Source organism: Sapajus apella, unplaced genomic scaffold, assembly GCF_009761245.1.
Source record: "Sapajus apella isolate SASKATOON/1434 unplaced genomic scaffold, GSC_monkey_1.0 scaffold4, whole genome shotgun sequence".
Taxonomy (NCBI): Eukaryota; Metazoa; Chordata; class Mammalia; order Primates; family Cebidae; genus Sapajus; species Sapajus apella.
Genome location: NW_022436944.1, coordinates 30,026,553 through 30,047,273, shown reverse-complemented (window position 1 = coordinate 30,047,273; position 20,721 = coordinate 30,026,553). Strand labels below are relative to the sequence as shown.

General features: G+C 36.6%; 1 protein-coding gene across 4 annotated transcripts in view; it reads right to left on the bottom strand.

The window, feature by feature from the left end:
* Positions 1-20,721, bottom strand: part of STAG1 (stromal antigen 1) — a 405,253-nt gene that overhangs the window by 149,587 nt on the left and 234,945 nt on the right. For all 4 annotated transcript variants that reach the window (XM_032265673.1, XM_032265683.1, XM_032265691.1 and 1 more), the window contains 2 exons: positions 18,324-18,397; positions 2,352-2,475 (listed from right to left, as the gene is read on the bottom strand). In XM_032265673.1, coding sequence (XP_032121564.1) covers positions 2,352-2,475; positions 18,324-18,397 — 198 coding nt within the window. The remainder of the gene's footprint in view (positions 1-2,351; positions 2,476-18,323; positions 18,398-20,721) is intronic.

Genomic DNA, 20,721 nt, shown 5'->3' with positions numbered 1-20,721 from the left:
CCACTCCCCTTCTCTCGCTCAGGTTGAGGCCCATGGCCAGTAAAGAAAGATATAAAGGTAAAACAGCCCAGCCTCCTTGCTTCTGGACAGGACACCCTCTAAGGTACAATTCACTCTCCAAAGCTCCCTGTGAGATCAGGCTGAGCTTAGACTTCTCCTGAAACCACATTTTTATAGTCTCTTTCCTGCTTTGTCATACTTTCCTCATTTTTTCATAGATTACTTTTTTTTTTTGAGACAGAGTCTCACTCTGTCTCCCAGGCTGGAGTGCAGTGATGCAGATCTCAGCTGACTGCAAACTCTGCTTCCCAGGTTCAAGTGATTCTCTTGTCTCAGCCTCCTGAGTAGCTGAGATTACAGGTGCCTGGCACCACACCCAGCTAATTATTTTATTTTTAGTAGAGACAGGATTTTGCCATGTTGGCCAGGCTGGTACCTAACTCCTGACCTCAGGTGATCCTCCTGTCTCGGCCTCGCAAAGTGCTGGAATTGCAGGCGTGAGTCATCGCACGCAGCCAATACATTACTCTTGAGAGTACAAACTTCAAAATACTACCAGCACAAAAATGCCTGACTCAGGCTTGGCATCTGGGGAATGTGACCTATGACAGATGGAACCAAGAGCAGTCCAGGGAATGAGACTTCAACAATGGGATTTTGGAATTGGATTACTGAAGGCTAAATTGCTATGAGGTAAGTAAGACTCAATGGTTGTAGATGAAGTACTGATAGTTCCTAATGTAGGATAGCAGTTTGTTAGGATTTCCACTTTTAGTTGAAAGGGGATGTGCATTAACTTGCACAACATTTCTACACTGGAGGGAGCAGGGTGAAAAGTAACTGTAAGGACTGTGAAACTGAGTGGCTACTGCTAAGTGTTGCTAAAAGGCTAAAGAGAAAATGGCAGGGCCAGGCTGTTTCATCACCAGTTCAAACCAAGTGTTGCCTCTTTGAAAACATTTACCTCCTTTAGAGAACTGATGATACTAAAGACCAGGCCTAGCATTAACTGTAAATGTGACAGAATTTAAGAACTCTGAATCCCAGGCAACTCTCTGATGCCAAAGTAAGAGTTATGATATGATAAAAGCGAAGTATAAAGGATATCTGTGTGGTTGCAGCGAGAATCTTGAACCCCCCATTTCCTCCAAATTTATAGGCCTGAAAATACGGCTCATGTCCCCTTGTTAGAGGATAGTATGTGTCCTCCTTACTCTAACCTTTGCTGAAAGACTTACAAGGAAGCCTCAAATAAGGCGGGTGACTAAAGGAAAATGCTAGTAGCCCTTGTCTTGATATACACAGACCTTCCTCCTGGCCATCAGACTAAGGACAAATCTCAGCACAGGCCAAATGGTGAATTTGGCTCCCAGTAGCAATGAAGATGTGAAGATCCCAGATAAGGTAGCTTCTCCTGATCATCACAGTCAATCGGGGTGGGAGCATAATAATTGTAATAGGCAATCATTGAAGGGCAGTCCATAGGGATCTATGAAACTGGCTCACTGAATATGGTATTCAAGGAGGCGAGATAGGTGGAAAGCAAACAAAAGTATTATGTAACATATATAATGAAAAGATCAACAATGGATGAACAAAAAACTGAGGACAGTTGTTCCAATGGAAAGTTACCATAGGAACTTAATAATTAAATTAGGTGGTATCCACAAAAATACCTCAGAAAACCATAAAATAACTTGTAATGAAAATGAAAACTCCAGTTGCTTTTATGGTAATTGCTCTATTTTGGGGCTCTAATATACTCTAACGTTGTTTCTATTACAGTAACTAAATGCCACATATGGCCAAATTCTAATAACTTATCACTCCTACCCATGGTCGTTCTAAGGATTACTTCTTTGGGACTCTATGTGGGATTCCTTTTAAAGTCAGAGGCTTTTATAACAGGTTAAAGGTAGAATTAGATTTTTAGATCAAATATTCTAAAATCCAACGAATCTCTTCAAGTCTGATAAAGGACTCTACTATGATATGGTCCTAAAAAATGTGAGAAAAAAAGCTTAATTTTTATATATTAAGAAAAAAATGTCCTTTGATTCTAAATTAGAAAAATAATATAACTGATAATATATTCTCTGAAAACTTTATATATATCAGGTGGTCAAACTTGGTTCAAGATAATATTGTTACTAAATAAGATAGGGTCTTCACCTGTGGGCAAATGCTTCAAGTTTCATAACAGTCATCAAGTAAATAGTTATTCAGCTACATCATCTTAAAATTTCCACGATTACAACTACTGAAAAATCAACTATTGTCATTTTGATTCCCAGCATTTTAGGACGGAGACAAGCATAACTTCTATCAAAGCTTAGAACAGAGTAACTTACCCTGTCATGAAGAGTCCAGCCAACATATTTTAGATAACTGTCATTTAGGAAGGCATCACTATACATTTTCATCCATACTCCAATTTCTTCAATACAAATGGCTCTAATCTCGGCAATAGCATCACTAGAGAGAGAGAGCAAAAAAAGAGAACTGCCAATCAATCTAACAAAGCTAGAATGCATTCATAACTCACTTTCCATAAGGAATAAATATGTCTAATGCTGTCTGTATATGTTTACATTGTGAAAGGCCTCCAACTTAAGTATCTTCTGTTTTTCATGTTTTCTATAAAATAAACCCTACCAATAGCTTCTGTTTTTCATATGTTTTCTATAAAATAAACACTACCAATACCAAACTGAAAACAAAAACCTCTATGAAACTATTTTGACCCAATTACTCTATTTTCGCTGGGCTAGGCAATGACATTTGGAGCTTTCTGAGACCCTCACAACTATTACGGAGCCAAGAAACATGTTACAATTTTCTAAGCAAATCAGAGCAGCAACATCCAAGTACTATTATTTTTTTTTTTTTTTTTTTTTTTTTTGAAACAGAGTTTTGCTCTATCACCCAGGCTGGAATGCAGTGGCATGATCTTGGCTCACTGCAACCTCCACCTCCTGGGTTCAAGCAATTCTCCTGCTTCAGCCTCCCGAGTAGCTGGGATTACAGGTGCATGCCACCACACCCAGCTATTTTTTTTTTTTTTTCTGGTATTTTTAGTATAGACGGCATGTCACCATGTTAGCCAGGATAGTCTCAATTGCCTGATCTTGTGATCCTCCCGCCTTGGCCTCCCAAAGTGCTGGGATTACAGGCATGTACCACCGTGACCAGTTTTGTTTTTTTTTTTAAATGGAGTCTCTCTCTGTCGCCCAGGCTGAGGTGCAGTAGCACGATCTTGGTTGGTTCACTGCAACCTAAATCTCCCAGGTCCAAGCGATTCTCCTGCCTCAGCCTCCCAAGTAGCTGGGACTACAGACACAAGCCACCATGCCTGGCCAATTTTTCTATTTTCAGTAGAGATGGGATTTGCTATATTGGCCAGGGTGGTCTCAAACTGCTGACTTCAAGTGATCTGCCCACCTTGGCCTCCCAAAGTGCTGGGATTATAGGTGTGAGCCACTGTGCCAGGCCAAAACTGAATCTTTACAACCTAGCACTCATGTAATGAATTAAAACAAAAAGCCTACCTTTTTTCAAGGCACAGGTTTTTCATCTTTAATAATTTATTTTTTAGGCTGAGACACAGGGAAGAATAATCCACCTCTAGTCACAAGGGTAACAATCTTGGTGACAATACTATGAAGTCATAGCAGAACAACTCCAAAAGTCGGGATTCTGGCTCACTGCTTTTCACCTGACTACAAGTAAAATCCAATATAGCCCTCCGGGGATGACTTTCCTACTCTAAAATCTATGAATCAGGGTCGGGTGTGGTGGCTCACGCCTGTAATCCCAGTACTTTGGGAAGCCAAAAAGGTGGATCATGAGGTCAGGAGTTCGAGACCAGCCTGACCAACATGGTGAAACCCTGTCTATGCTAAAAATACAAAAATTAGCCGGACGTGGTACCATGCGCCTGTCATCCAAGCTACTTGGGAGTCTGAGGCAGGAGAATCGCTTGAACCTGGGAGGCACAGGTTGGGGTGAGCTGAAATCACGCCATTGCACTCCAGCCTGGGTGACAAAGCAAGACTCCGTCTCGAAAAAAAAAAAAACCTATCTGTGAATCATAAACAAATACAATGTTAATACTTTTATCATCTTTCATCACCAGGTTATTAGGCTTAGCTTTAAGAATATTAATAATGTCATAGATCATAATTTTCTTTTGTTGATCAATCTTCAAGGTTTCTGATTTACCATACACAAATGTTGAGATTTTAAGTAATTTTTTATTATCCAATTTATACAAGGCATTTATCTACTATTTTAGCTAAAATTCTAATGATAATTAAGGCACTTTTCTTATTTTCTCTTTGATGACAAAATTTCTTGCTCTAGTAAGTCTCAGTTCTTTCTAGGCTCCTGTGACTGGTTAAGAATAAAAATGGGGGAAACATTCTCTTCCCAAGCCATACTGCCAATTACAACCTTTAGTTTCCCTACATTTTTTGATAGTATCATTTTCTCATATAAGAAGTTGTATAACATAGTGGCTAAAAGTACAGGCTCTGGAGGAAGACATCCTGAGTTCAAATTTTGGTTCTGCCATTTACTAGCTGTGTGACCTTGGGCAATTCCACCTTTCTTAGGTTTCCTCATCTCTAAAATAGTGGTAATAATACCACCTAGCTTATAGTTACTTTGAGAATGAAATCACTTAATACAAGTAAGACGTGCAAAAGTGACAGACCTGGCACCCATTAATCCTTCCATTAAATGTTGGCTATTACAATATTTCCTTTCAGTTTCATCAATCTAGACATTTATAAACAATACAGTATAAAAAGCAGCTCGACTGGCTGGGCGTGGTGGCTCATGCCTGCAATCCCTGCACTTTGAGAGGCCAAGGCGGGTGGACTGCCTGAGGTCAGGAGTCCAAGAGCAGCCTGGCCAACATGGTGAAAGCCTGTCTCTACTAAAAATACAAAAATTAACTGGGCATGGTGGCAGGCGCCTGTAATCCCAACTACTCAGAAGGTTGAGGCAGCAGAATTGCCTGAACTCGGGAGATGGACGTTGCAGTGAGCCAAGATTGCACCATTGCACTACAGCCTGGGCGACAAGAGCGAGACTTTGTCTCAGAAACAAAAAAGTAGCTCTACTATAAACTGTGAGGTTTTCCTAGACCTTTATAATACTGAATATGCATGGGACAAAAATATTATTTTTCAGATAAAAAATTTCAGACATAAAACAGGTATAGAGAACAATATAATGAATAACTGCATATCTACTGCTCAGCTAAGAAGTATAATACAGTTAAAAATTCCCATATATCTCTTACTGATACATCTCCCTCCCCAGGAGTAAACAACTATCTTTGATTCAGTGACTATCACTCCATCTCTGTTTAATGCCATATGTATTTGTTTCACATAAATATTATCCTGTAAGTATCCTTCTCCAACTTGCTTTATTCACAAATCATATTTTGCAATTTATGCATACTGGTTTATACAGTTCTGACATATTAATTTTAACCAATGTCCACTGTTCCTTTCTATGAACATATTATATATTACATATTCCCTCATTAATAAAAATTTAAGTTGTTTCCAAGTTTTTGCTTTTACTAACAATGATTCCATGAATATTCTTGTATGTTTCTCCCTGTACAGATATGAGGGAGTTTCCCTAGAGCAGTATTTTTAAAATAGTGCATCTGGACCGATCAGCACATTATAAAATTGATTCAGTGAGTGGCAACAAATACATAAAAGTAATAGGACAGAAAATATCAAAATGCTCCACATGTAGTAGGCAAGTAAGTATTCTTCCTTGAAACTACTGTGTACCTAATATAGGACATAGTCAACAACACCTGTGAGACACTGTTCTGATACATACAAGTGAAATTACATGATGAGAAGCAATGTACATTTTTGACTTTATTAGATATTTAAAAATCTCTAACTCAGTGTTTCACATACTTGCCTGACATTTGGTATTATTCTACTACTTAAAAATTGCCATCTTTGAGCTACAGCTTTGTATACTTTGTTTTCTACTGGGATGTCCAAATAAAACAAGTAACAGTAGGAAAAATAAAACTCCCCTCAAAAACCAAAACACAACTATAAAATATAACTATAAAACATCCAGATCATATCATTTTAGCTCTCTCAGTCCTACCAAGTAGTATCTCCATCAAGGATCCACTGCACTTTTCCTCTGTTATACTATCCTTATAAATGTCAATTCTACAAAAACCAGGCTAAGTTTTATTATACAATTTCATAGAAGCAGGCTGAGGACAAAATCAATAGGTATAGGATGTTCATTAAAACTTAGTGACTACTAAGTATGGTAATTGCAAATATACACAGTGAAATCATTCTTCCATCACTCTTAGAGTTAGGGTAATTCTTAGAGTTACCACTGATATTGAGATTACAAATGGCTGTTATCGACAGGCTAGAGAACATCAAGTCTTACCTTTATGTCTTCAGGAGGAAAATCTTGTTGAAAACCTTTTTTACACCCATCTCTACATCTATGCCTAATTTCTAATAGGGGTCTTTTTTGTTTCACTGACTAGATTACTAAACAGCTTATGTTCTTAGAACACAGGTTCTCTGTATGCATTTCTTCTAAAAAAAAAAAAAAAAAAAAAAAACAACAACACACAAAAAACCAAAAACCAGGATACACGTGCAGAACATGCAGGTTTGTTACATGGGTATACATATGCCATGGTGGTTTGCTGCACCTATTGTCCTGTCCTCTAAGTTTTGTCTCCTCACCCCAACTCCCAACAGGCCCTGGTGTGTGCTATTCCTCTTAGTGTGTCCATGTGTTTTCAATGTTTAGCTCCCACTTATTAATGAGAACATGCTTTGGTTATCTGTTCCTGTGTTAGTTTGCTCAGGATAATGGCTTCCAGTTTCATCCATGTCACTGCAAAGGACATGATCTCACTCCTTTTGATGCCTGCATAGTATTCCATGGAGTGTATGTATCACATTTGCTTTACCCAGTCTATCATTGATGGGTATTTTGGTTCCTTCCGCATCACCAATACTTTCATTCCACGTTTTCTAGGAATCCCGGTCCTTGTCTACTTCAGATGCCAGTCCAATCCTTCCCATCTTAACTTTAAAAATGTAAATATCCTTTTGAAGACTTGAAATTTGACCATGTATGACCAGAGAACTTATTCTGTAGCTGTAAAAAGTCCCTAAATGGTTTGTTTCCTTTTTGGGTTTTAGTGCTCCAATCCACTTTGACTGCTGACACCACTCTGCTAGATCATAATACATAATATATACATGTGAATAATCACAGACTAGACAGTAAAATTACAATTCTTATGGTAATTTGGAAGGCTGTCCGCTCTTTGTTTCTGTGATGGAGATTCACTGCCCTTTTCCCGAGTGTGGGCATACTAAGTAAAGTGTCTCTGATTGATATAATGTAGTAGAAATGAGGAATTTTGACTCCTGAGGCTAGGTCACTGTTTTGTTCTCCTGTGATCACTCTCTGGGAGAAGCCACCAGCTATGTCTTGATGATATTCAAAGTGCTCTATGTAAAGCTCCATGTGATGAGTAACTACAGCTTTCTGCCATTAGCCATGTAAGTAAGCCATTGTGGAAGCAGAACCCACAACTCCAGTCAAGTTCTCAGACAACTTGGAGGAAGCTTTGACTGTAATCTTATGAGAGATCTAAGTTAGAATCAGCTAGCTGAGCCACTCCCAAAATTCCCTACCCATAGAAATAAAGAGGTAAATTTTTTTTTTGAGACGGAGTTTTACTCTGTCACTCCGGCTGGAGTGCAGTGGCACAATCTTGGCTCACTGCAACCTCTGCCTCCCGGGTTCAAGCGATTCTCCTGCCTCAGCCTCCCCAGTAGCTGAGACTATAGGCATATGTCACTGCACCCAGCTAATTTTTGTATTTTTAGCAGAGACAGGATTTTGCCATGTTAGCCATGAAGTCTCGAACTTCTGACCTCAGGTGATACACCCTCTTCAGCTCCCAAAGTGTTGTGATTACAGGCATGAGCCACTGCAACCAGCCTGAGATAAATGTTCGACACCACCAAGTTTGGGAGTAATATGTTACATGGCAAAAGGTAATGAAAATGATTAGTGTTCATTATTATTAAAGACCCTTATAAATATAATCATAAATAATCATCTTATAGAATTAGTTCAAGTGCATCAGCACCTACATATTTGTAATTACCCTTATGCCTGTAATACCCTCAATTCTACTCTGATTACCTACACTGATTATTCTTTCACGCTCTAGTAAAGTCTTCAGCTCTCCTATGATTCCTATTATTACTCGGTATTTGCTTTCTTGCTCTCTAGGAACTAATAGTATATTCAAGGAGATGCAGTATAAAGTGCAGTATGATTCTAAATGTCCCAATTTAATTACAACATATCTTTTGAGATATAGATATTTCCTCATACATAAGAATCCTTTAATTTTTAAGTTTTCATATTAAATTTATTTTTAAACAACTAATCTCTATTTCAAATGGCCTCACCCCATTTAAGAAAGATTTCTAGCTGAGGCATTTGAGAGTATGCAAAGCAAAGATTAATGCAGAAGGGCAAAAGTTAGTAAGACAAGAGGAAAGGAATAAAGACAATCATAGGACAGACTAATTTTTACAACATTCTAGCATTCAGGCCTTGAAATGAAAAATTACACATGAACGCTTTATTTGGAAACTCTAAGAAAGAAAAAAAAACTAGAAAATAGTAATTCAGGTGCAATTCTATTCATCCTTTGTTGTAACTCTATTTTACAGCATAAAAGAATGATCATGTTTGTTTCTAAGAAAAACTTATCTAATTACTAATCTTTACAATATGTCCTTTTGGAGGGAACATAACCCTTTAATTTGGTATCTGGACTTAAGTTTTCATTGGATAACTTTCTCAGCAGATGGAAATTTAATTATTTTCTGCTTACAACAAAATGAAACTGAACTCCAATGAATTTTAATTAAATGTTTCTTGTACTACCCTTACGGATGCTTTTGCAGTAAGGATACAGACTAAATTAAAATGAGTATAATACAAATTTCAAAAACAGTGCTTAGCTACTATGGATGTTTTGACACTCACAATTATTGCTCATATACAAGGAATCTCATGAGCGCTCCTGAAGGAGAAATAACCATGAATGGCCAAAAAAGGCACACTATCTAAATTGCGGCACCCAGTGAATCCAGGTCTCAACAAATTTTGTCACTAAGATTAAGCTGGGAGGAAAAAAAAATCACATTTTCCAAAACAGACCAATTATACAGAATTTTTTGGTATAAAACAGCCTAGGGAAAAAGAAATAGCTGAAAGAATTACAGAAAAGTCATACTGTATCCTTTATTAGACTAAGAAAAAGAACTTGAGAATAGAGACCATAACTTACAATAAGATAATTAAAATAAATACTACCTTAGTGAGTGCTGAATGTTAGTAAAGGACATTACAGGGAACACTGAAGTACGTAAAATGATGGAGAAAAGAGGACGTGGTTGAGGAAGGCTTTTGAAAGCTAGTAATGTAAGTATAAACCTGAAGAGCTGAAACTCTCTTGTTTACAAATTAAATACAAATATTTTATTTATTATTTCAGGCTGACTAGAGTTATTTAATTTTAATTTAATTTAATTTTTTGAGACAGAGTCTTGCTCCTTCACTCCAGGCTAATGTACAGTGGCATGATATTGGATTACTGCAACCTCTGCCTCCCAGGTTCAAGCAATTAACCTGCCTCAGACTCCTGAGTAGCTGGAATTATAGGCACAAACTATCATATCCCCCCTTTTTTTTGTATCATTAGTAGAGATGAGGTTTCATCATGTTGGCCAAGCTGGTCTAGAACACTAGTGATCCTCCCCAAGTGCTGGGATTACAGGTGTGAGCCACTGTACCCAGCTGCTAGAGTTATTTTAGATGTACTGAAAATGCAACAAGTTTATAAAACTATTTTTCATCCCATTTTTGTTTCTACTTATTCATTAGTAAAAATAGTGGCAAGGTACACAGAAAGGCATTGTATCGCTAAGGGTCTCATACAGAGAAGGTGATATGGCTATCGGTTACCCTGCATTACTCCTTAATGTTTTACTAATTAACATAATTTTAGGCTTTAATAAGATTAAAAATCAAATGTCAAAGATACATTAGCTTTCAAAGAAAAATACCCTCTAATTAATATTTACATTTTAACAATCAACCTGACCCCCATGGTTAGATCTAAGATAAAATATTAGTAAGTAAGAAGATTAAGATAATGGCATAACAGTTTGTTCAGAATAAATCATATTATGGTACTGCATAAGAATAGCTCTGAAAACAGGATTCTGAAAGGTTTCATCGTACTATAAATCAATGAAAAGACTCAGTCTTTTCAAAATTAAAAGACATCTGTTTTTCATCTTCTCAAAAATACATCTGTACTCTTAAGTCTGTCCTTATGGCCTAATGACTTTGTTATTATTTTACCATTGCTGAAATATAACAGTCTTTCTCGTTGCTTTTATGACTTTCTCTTCATCTTTGATATTTCATTTTCACTATGGTATGTGAAGATGCAGAATATATTTCTTAACCTACTCAGCACTCATTAAGGTTTCTTAATCTGAAGTTTGTTTCTTTAAAAAACCAATTTTATAAAGTTGTACTCACTAGTACTACTTCTAATACATTTCTTTCCATGTATCTATTTTTTTAGACATGGGGTCTTGCTCTGTCATTCAGTGCAGTGCTCGATCTTAGTTCACTGCATCCTGGAACTACTGGGCTCAAGTAGTCTTCCTATCTCATCCTCCTGTGTAGCTGGGACTACAGGTGTGCACTACCATGACCAAGACTTCTCTCTTTTTCTGAAACTTATTTTTAAAGAACTAATGAAGTGTCTGACAATACCCTTCCCGTATCAGAAAGGTCTGTCCATATCTTTTTATCCCTTTATTACTGTGATCTGGGTAAATTCCTCAGTATTATATTCCAATTTACTAATTGTCTCCTCAACATTCTAAAGTATATCCTGTTCTTTAAATATATATTTGTGAGTATATTTTTCACATTCAGTATTTTGTGTTTTTATATCCCCTTGTTCTTACTGTTTGCCATTTATTTACTCAAGAAACTGATCATTTGGTCTGAGGTAGTTTCCCAAATTATAGACTTAAGCAATACCGCTAGAATTCAGTTCAGAAAACACATTCTTCTGGTCTCCATAATTCCTGTAAATGATTAGTTAGACTAGCAGCATACAGATTAAAATCCAATTTGTTGGCTGGGGGTGGTGGCTCACACTTGTAATCCCAACACACTGGGAGGCAGAAGCAGGAGGATCACCTGAGGTCAGGAGTTCGAGACCAGCCTGGCCAATGTAGCGAAACTCTGTCTCTATTAAAAATGCAAAATTAGCTGGGCATGGTGGTACGCATCTTAATCCCAGCTATTCGGGAGGCTAAAGTAGGAGAATCAGCTGAACCTGGGAGGCAGGGGCTGCACTGAGCTGAGATCATGCTTCTGCACACCAGTCTGGGTGACAGAGCAGGACTCTGTCTCAAAAAAAAATAAATAAATAAATTGTTTGAAGTGGATAGTTATAAGTGGGATACAAAGTGTTAATTTACAGTGCCATCTCTGCATAGTACCTTCTACTTCCAGTACATTAAATAATAACTCCTATTAATCAATAATGCAGACTGAGTGATACTTATAAAAATTAATGATTAGTATCCGTGGCATGCTGACCACTTTTGTCAGGTAGGTCACATTCTCAACTACACGTGTATTCTAGTTTTGAATAGTTGAGTTAGGCTGTGACAGATCCAATATTAGTTTATGCAAGGTCTGATGAAATAAAATGCAAATCAATATGGTAACTGTAAGAAATTAAGTAACTGTTGTTTCTACAAGGATAACAGCTTGAAAGCTTTGGTAAGACTCAACAACGGTGAGTCATTAAAATAAATACTGGTGTTACAGACTGACAGAAAATCATAAAAATATGGATTCTGAATTCAAGACTGCATGGCAGAGCCAAGATGGGACAGAATTTATGCTCTCACTTTAAAAAAGAAAACAAAAACAAAAACCAAATCTCACTTTAAAAAAGTAAACAAAAACAAAAACCAAATTGTACAAAATATATTAAAAAAAAAAGATTTTTAGATGTTACATTATCAGCCAGAGCAGAACAGTAATCTCTGAGGGCGGATAACACAAGATGAGCCTTAAGACTGCCCCTAGATATATACATGGCATTTAACAGTTTCAGCAGAGGAAAAACACACAAAATAAAATCCTTCAAACTGAAAGGAAATGACACAATACAGTAACTCAATTCCATAGGAAAAAATGAACAATGTAAAAAAATGTTAATAAGAAAGTAAACTATAAGATAGTAAGTGTATTTTTTTCTCTTAATTTTGTTAAGAGATGACTGAACACTCTGAAAATAATGCTGTACAGGTGGGTTAGTAACTAATGTTGACAAAATATATATGACAATAGCAGCACAAAGGAAGGACAAGAAAATGATGCTAAGCTAGAGTACTGCTTTGTTGAAAATTTAGAGCTTAACAGCAGAGTTAAGAAAGGGGGAAGAATATAAAATGAATGATCTTAGTTTTCAACTTAAGAAACCAATTAGGCCAGGCATAACAGCTCATGCCTAATCACAGCATTTTGGAAGGCTAAGGCTGGTAGATGGCTTGACCAAAGGAATTTCAGACCAGCCTAGGCAACAAGGTGAAACCTTGTCTACACTAAAAATATAGTAAATTAACCGGATATGGTGGTGTGCACCTGTAGTCCCAGCTACTCAGGAGGCCGAGGTGGGAAGGTCACCTGAGCCCAAGACGTTGAGGCTGAAGTGAGCCATGATCATGCCACTGCACTCCCGCCCGGGCGACAGGGTAAAATCCCATTTCAAAAAAACCAAACCAAACCCAAACAAAAAGATTAGCAAAGGGTGGCTCACATCTGTAACCCCATCACTTTGGGAAGCTGAGGCAGGTGGATCACTTGAGTCCAGGAATTCAAGACTAGCCTTGACAGCATGGCTAAGCCCTAACTCTACAAAAATAACAAAAATTTGCCAGGCATAGTGACGTGTGCTTGTAGTCCCAACTACTCAGCAGGCTGAGGAGGGAGCACTGCTTGAACCCGGTAGGTTGAGGCTGCAGTGAGCAATGATCATGCCACTGCACTCCAGCTTGGGTAACAGAGTGAGACTCTATCTCAACAACAAAAAAAAAAGAAATTAAAACCAAAGCAACCTACAAGTACATTATTATTTGAAAAGATCAACAAACCTGAAACTTTTAGTGAGACTAAGACAAAAGAGAAGACAAAAATCACACAATCAAGAATAAATAAGGGGGCTACCAACCCTAAAAATAAAAAATGATTACAAAATATCATGAACAACATTATGCCATTAATTTACAATTTGCATGAAACAGACATATTGCCTGAGAAATACAAATGGCCAAATCTGACTCAACGAAAAAATTAAAAATTTGGCTGGGTGCAGGGTGCAGTGGCTCACACCTATAATCCTAGTAGTTTGGGAGGGCTAGGCAGAAGGACTGCTTGAGGTCAAGAGTTGTAACCACCCGGGCAACACAGGGAGCAGCGCTACTTTCCACAAAAAACCCCAAAAAATTAGCAGGGAGTGGTGGAGCTTGCCTGTTATCCTAGCTACTTGGGAGGTGAGGCAGAAGGAAGGCTTGAGCCCAGGAGGGTGAGGCTCTAGGGAGTTGTGATTGTGCCACTGCTCTCCAACCTGGGTGACAGAGACCCTATCTCAAGAAAATAAATAAAAAACAAAATCAAAACAAAATTTAAAATATTCAGGATACATGAAATAAATTGAATTAGCAATGAAAAATATTTACATAAAGAAAAGCTGGGATCAAAGGGCTTCTCTGGTGAATTCTACCAAACATAGAAATGCTACCAATCTTTCATAAATTCTTTCATTTTATGAAAGCAGGAAGAAACAGTTCCCGGTATATTCTACAAGGCTAGTATTGACATTTCTTACTCTTTATGAAAGTAAATGTACAAATCCTTAACAAAATCCTAGCAAAATGAATCCAGTAGCATATAAAGAGGATTATATACCATGACCACGTGGAATTTATCCCAGAATGCAAGGTTGGTATAATATCTGAAAATCAATGAACACAATACACTATATTAATAGAAAAAAGGAAAAACCTGCATGACCACCTCAATCAAAACAGAAAAAATAAATATATCAATTCATCATAATAAAAACACTCAACAAATCAGGCTAGAAGTAAATTTCCTTGTCTTACTAAAGGACATCTACACAAAACTTACAGTTAATTACATCGTGACCAATTTCAAAGTTTGACTGTTTCCCCCATAAGACAACGAATAAATTCAATGTTGTTAAGAGGATAATTCTCTCCAAATTGGTTTACAGAGTCATTACAATCCCTATAAGCTTTTGTTCAAAATTTGACAAGCTGATCTTAAGATTTATATAGAAATGCAAAGAATTTATACTAGTCGAAAAATGTTTGAAAAAGAACAATAAAGTAAAACAACTTACACTACCTAATTTTAAAAACTCCTCTAAAGCGTACTCAATGCAGGTGTTATCAGTTAAGGATAGACAGAAAATCCAAAAATAAAATACTGTGTTTATGGTCAATTCATTTTCAAGAAAAATGGCACAGTAATTCAATTGGAAAAAGATACTTTGTCATTAAATGGTGCTTGGAAAACTGAGTATTTGTATGCAAAATATTCTTCTGCACTTACATCATATATAAAAATTGAATTAAAAATGATTCATTTGCCTTAATAGAAGATATAAAATGATTAAACTTCTAAAATAAAAAGCACAGAAGAAACCGTAGGGTTAGGCAATGTTCACAGATACCAAAAGCATGACCACATAAGAAAAACTCATAAATTAGGCCATACAAACATTTGCTCTGTATAAGTTGCCTTTAAGAAAATAAATAAAGCTATATACATCTGATAATGAACTTATATCAAAGAATACTGGTCAGGTGCGGTCGCTTCACTGGGCATGGTAGCTCACTCCTGTAATCCCAACACTTTGGGAGGCCAGGGTGGGTGGATCACTGACCAACATGTTGAAATCCTGCCTCTATCAAAAATACAAAATTAGCCAGGCATGGTGGTGCATGCCTGTAATCCCAGCTACTTGGAAGGCTGAGCAGGAGAACGGCTTGAATCCGGGAGGCGGAGGTTGTGGTGAGCTGAGATAGTGCCACTGCACTCCAGCCTGGGCAACAAGAGACAAACTCCATCTCCCAAAAAAAAAACAAATACAGAAAGTACTCCTATAAAACCCTTCTTAATAATTGTTAGAAAAAAACAGGCAGAACATCAGTAAGGAAAAAGAAGACTTGAACAACACTATTAAACAATTTGACCTAATTGATGTAAGACACTAGACAGTAAAAGCAGAATAATGCACTATTTTCTTGAGGAAATGAAACATTTAAGAGTTTATTGTGGGTCTCATAAAAATCTCAATAAATTTAGAACCATTCAAACCATACAAACTATGTTCTTTGACTACAAAAAAATTAAATTAGAAATCAATAGCAGAAAGATAACTAGAAAATCCTCAAATATTTGCACACTAAATGCCATACTTCAAAATAATCCATGGGTGAAAGAAAAAAAATAAAAAAATTAGACAGTATTTTGAACTAAATAAAAATGCAAATACAACATATCCAAATTTAGGAGACATAGCTAAAGCAGTGCTCAAAAAAATTTATAAAAATAAATTTATTAGAAAAAAAAAGTGTCAAATCAATGAGCTCGAATTCTACCTTGAGAAACTACAAACAGCTGAAAAAGTGAAACCCAAAATAAGCAGATGAAAGGAAATAAAGGACAGAAATCAATGAAATAAAAAACAAAAATAATAGAAAAACTCAATATAAAATAAAATAAAATACCTCCACATTGAACAATGAAAAGAGCAAGGGGGGAACGAAGCAGGGGGAAAAAGAGAGGGGGAGAAAGAGATATTAAATTATCAATACTATGACCAATTTTATGCTGACAGTTTTTGAATATAATTCAACAACCTAGATGAATGTACCAATTTCTTATGAGACATAAACTACCAAAATTTACTCAAGAACCACAAATAACCTCAAAACCCTATATCTTCTGGAGAAATTTAATTTGTAGTTAAAAACCTCCCAGCAAAGAAAATTCTAGGCTCCAATTGGTGAACTGATATCTGAAGAATAACACCAATTCAATTAAGCTCATTCAGAAAATTAGAGAGAGAATACATGGCAACTCAGTCTACAAGGCCAGCATTACTCTGGTAACAAAGTCAGTCAGTGATATTCATTAAAATAAAGAGATATTTATCCCTCTTGAACACAGATGCAGAAATTCTTAGAGGTCACGCCACTGCCCTCCAGCCTGGACTGTCTCAAAAAAAAAAAAAAAAAAAAAAAAAAAAGACTGCAAGGCAGTTTATATGAAAATTCTTGGTCTTTTTAAAACAAATATAGCAATAACATGTTACACATACAGTATATGCAAGAAATCGGACATAAAACTCCAATCAGGCCATGGGCAGCACTATAATCCCAGCACTTTGGGAGGCAGAGGCGGGTGAATCACCTGAGATAAGGAGTTCCAGACAAGTTTGGCCAACAAGGTGAAACCCAGTCTCTACTAAAAATAAAAAAATTAGCTGGATGTGGTAGCAGGTACAGGAGGATGAGAGAGAAGAATGGCTTAAACCTTGGAGGCAAAAGCTGCAGTAAGCCGAGATCATGCCACTGCACTCCAGCCTGAGCAACAAGAGTCAAACTCTGTCTCCAAAAAGAAAACAAAACAAAAATCAAACCAAAACAAAAAAAACCCTCCAATCAGACCATCTCTACTCAACATAAAAACCCTGGACCTATTTCAAAAGAACATTTTATTCTTTTATTTAAAATATTTAAGTTCCATTAAAATAAATTATCAGAGATACATACACACACATACATGCCCCTTTGTATACACAGGACTGGTTTCTAGGACTGCTAATATATAGTAAAATCCATGCATACTCCTGTACAAGTTGGCTCTGAGTAATCTGAATATTCAAGAAGTTAGCCCTCCATGTACACAGGTTTCATAGCCCACAAATGCCGTATTTTCAATCCATGTTTAATTGGAAAAAAAAGGTTTATAGGGGATTATTGCAATTCCAACTCATACTGTTCAAAGGTCAGCTCTGTGTGTTTGTGTGTGTGTGTATTTCTTTGTTTAATTTTAGACAGGGTCTTTTTCTATCACCCAGCCTGGAGTGCAGGGGTGCAATCAAGGCTCACTGCAGACTCAACCTCCTGGGTTCAAGTAATCCTCCCACCTCAACCTCCTGGGTAGCTGGGACTACAGGTACATGCTACCACACCTGGCTGATCTTTAAATTTCTGTAGAGACACAGTCTCAAAATCTTGGCCTTAAGTGATCCTCCCACCTGAGTCTCTCACAGTGTTAGGATTATAGGCATAAGCCACCACATCCCACCACTCTATGTTAATTAGCCAAATATACTCTCAAATGTGTCTGAAAACAGTGCTGCTACTTATTATCTCTGTCTGTTTATTTATACACATCACATCTAATCAACAGAAGGTAGTAAGTATTTGTATATGATTCACTCATTCTATGTAGAATACGCTCTTTTACAAGTAGTTCGTATTTTTAAGGTTCTTGGCCTTCACACAAAGACAAATTAAAGTCATTTGCAATGGTAGATGACAAAAATATTTTGCTAACAGCTACTATTTCAATGTGTTTATCTGAAAGGAAACAAGAATGAAGATACAGTTGTTGCATTAGCTGCAGGGGTGCCCTTCTCTGTCCTCTTTCCTCCCAGCTTTACACAGATATTTTTTTTTTTAGATAATTTGCCCATGGAACAAAATGGGTACCACAGAGCAAGAAGTAGGGCACTTAATTTTTAAAATGTGAAAACAACAATATCTTATTGAAGTTACATTAATTTATGATCCTATTAATTAATATTCCATACAAGTACATAAACTACTTCCAAAAGCACATGTTCTGAATTTGGAAGAGTGTAACAGTGGTAGTGGCAGCAGTCATACAATTTCCTCCATAGTTGTACTGTGCCATTTACCTAGCATTTACAGCCAAAGTTGTTTTCCAGAAAACAAAACACAAGTTGTAATTAGTAGAGTTTTATAGTTAGTCTCGGCCACAAAAATCAGTAACTGTTTAAGTGAAAAGCCTTCAAAATTATTTTTAAAATCTCTTACCGGTATCTATGAACAAATATACCCTTAAAAATAGAGTTCATCATATTTTCGATTTCATCCTGATTTTCTTGTAGCTGAAATGAAAAAAATATATATAAATTGAAACAGTGATCATTTTATTTGGAATGAGTAACTCCAGTTGTTTTTAATTCCTGGTTATTCTCATTCTGGGTAGTTTCCAAACTTTTTTCTCACTTATATGACAGACGTCTAAAATTTCTAGTATATTTCTATTATTCCCATACAGTTATATCATATTGGTTTTAGGACTTTTCACTGCCTCTCTCTAGATACAAACTACACAATGACAAACAACAAGGAGTGGTACAGATATTCAGATTCATATCTCCAAAACATCATCTGCCTTGGGAACAGGCCTCAATTTCTATACCTCTTCTGTACAAATCAGGTCCCTGGGATTGGTTTTGCCTTTCTTGGTTAAAGGAACATCCCTAAAGAACATATCTGCTGTTGTACAAGAAACTTCCTGCTCCGTGAACTACAGTAACAAAATAAATAATATCTATGGCAAAGATACGAACTTCAGGCAACAAAACTGATCAGGGTTAAAGTCTGTGTTTATTATTACTCAAAAACAATAACGGCATTAATACAAAATTACATTCAAGTGGTATTTACTATTCTAATTTATTCTATAATTTACTGTATAGTAATATTCAGTGAAATATTTGCTTTTACTACATACATAGTAAAAGCAAAGTATGTGACAATAAAATTCCCTCAGATTTATTATTTTGCTATATGCTTTCTTTCAGGTTTCATTACAATAAGTTTGGAAATACTTTTGAAGCAAATCTTTCAAATTACTGCAACTTCATCCAAGTATTAAAAATTACTTTTATTCTCACACCTGTAACCTCAGCACTTTGGGAGGCCAAGGCGGGCGGATCACCTGAGGTCAGGAGTTCAAGACCAGCCTGGCCAACATAGTGAAACCCTGTCTCTGTCAAAAAAAAAAGAAAGAAAAAAAGAAAAAAATTACTTTTATTGCATTTATCATATAAAAACTGATTAATTTATAAGAGGCACACATTTCAATCAACAGTACTTACAAAAGCACAGCTCTAGTATTTACTTGTATAATATTTCAAGTATGGTATGTGTGAAGGGTTAAACTGTGTTCCTTAAAAATTTGTATGTTGATCCCCTAGTACTTCAGAATGTGAAATTAAGAAAGAGCACTGTGGCAGATTTAATTCATTAAAATGGGGCCATACTGGAGTAGGGTAGGACCCTAATCCAATGCAACAACTGTCCTTAAAAAAAGAATAAATTTGGAGACAGACATACATACAGGAAGACTGTCATACAAAGACTGGAATTATGCTGCCACCAGTCAAGCAAATACCAGACACTAGGAAGAAGCATGGAACCTTCCAAGGGAAGATGGCCCTGCCAACACCTTGATCTTGGAATTCTAGCCTGCAAACCTGTGAGATAATAACGTTATTTTGTTTAAGTCATTCAGCTTGTGGTACTTTGTCATAGCAGCCCTATCAAACTAATACAGTATGGGTAATTATTTAATCTCAACATTGTTGCTTTTTCTTCTCTGTTATAAACCCATTAAGTTATTAGTCATATGTAATTCCCTTGCAGCAATGTGATATTCTTTTTTCAAGTTATAAGATGGACAAATAGTGCAGATCTAAGATTTTATGTAGTATTAAATGAATAAAAATGTTTCCCATTAAAAACCCAGTAGAGGCTGGGGTCAGGAGTTCGAGACCTGCCTGACCAACATGGAGAAACCTCATCTCTACTAAAAATACAAATTAGCGGGGTTTGGTGGTGCATGCCTGTAATTCCAACTACATAGCTGGCTGAGGCAGAATCACCTAAACCCAGGAGGCGGAGGTTGCGGTGAGCCGAGATCACGCCGTTGTGCTCCAGCCTGGGCAACAAGAGCCAAATTCCATCTCAAAAAAGAAAACACACACACACACACACACACACACACACCAGTATAAAATCATTTTTAACATATATATGAAAATATCATCGTAAAACTGAAACGAATCTTAATAACAGGAGTCTCTGTAAAACTGGGACCAATCTTATTCACAGAAATGCCTTAAACATCAGCTAGTATGTAGCCTTTGGCTTTTTCCTGGAAATGTGGCTTTGCTGACTCTCAATTCTGATTTTAGTATTTCTCATACTTTCTGAGCATATAGCCTTATAAACGTTCTGAGTTGCCTAACTCCCAGACCAACATCTTTCAAAAATAGAGATGTTCTATGATTCCTTTCTGCCATCAAACAGCACTTACATGATCACCAATGAACGCTCTGGTTTCATTTAGAAACCTTGACATCAAATAATCTAATTAAAATACACATAAACCTTTTTACAGATAATTTTAAAAGTATTAATG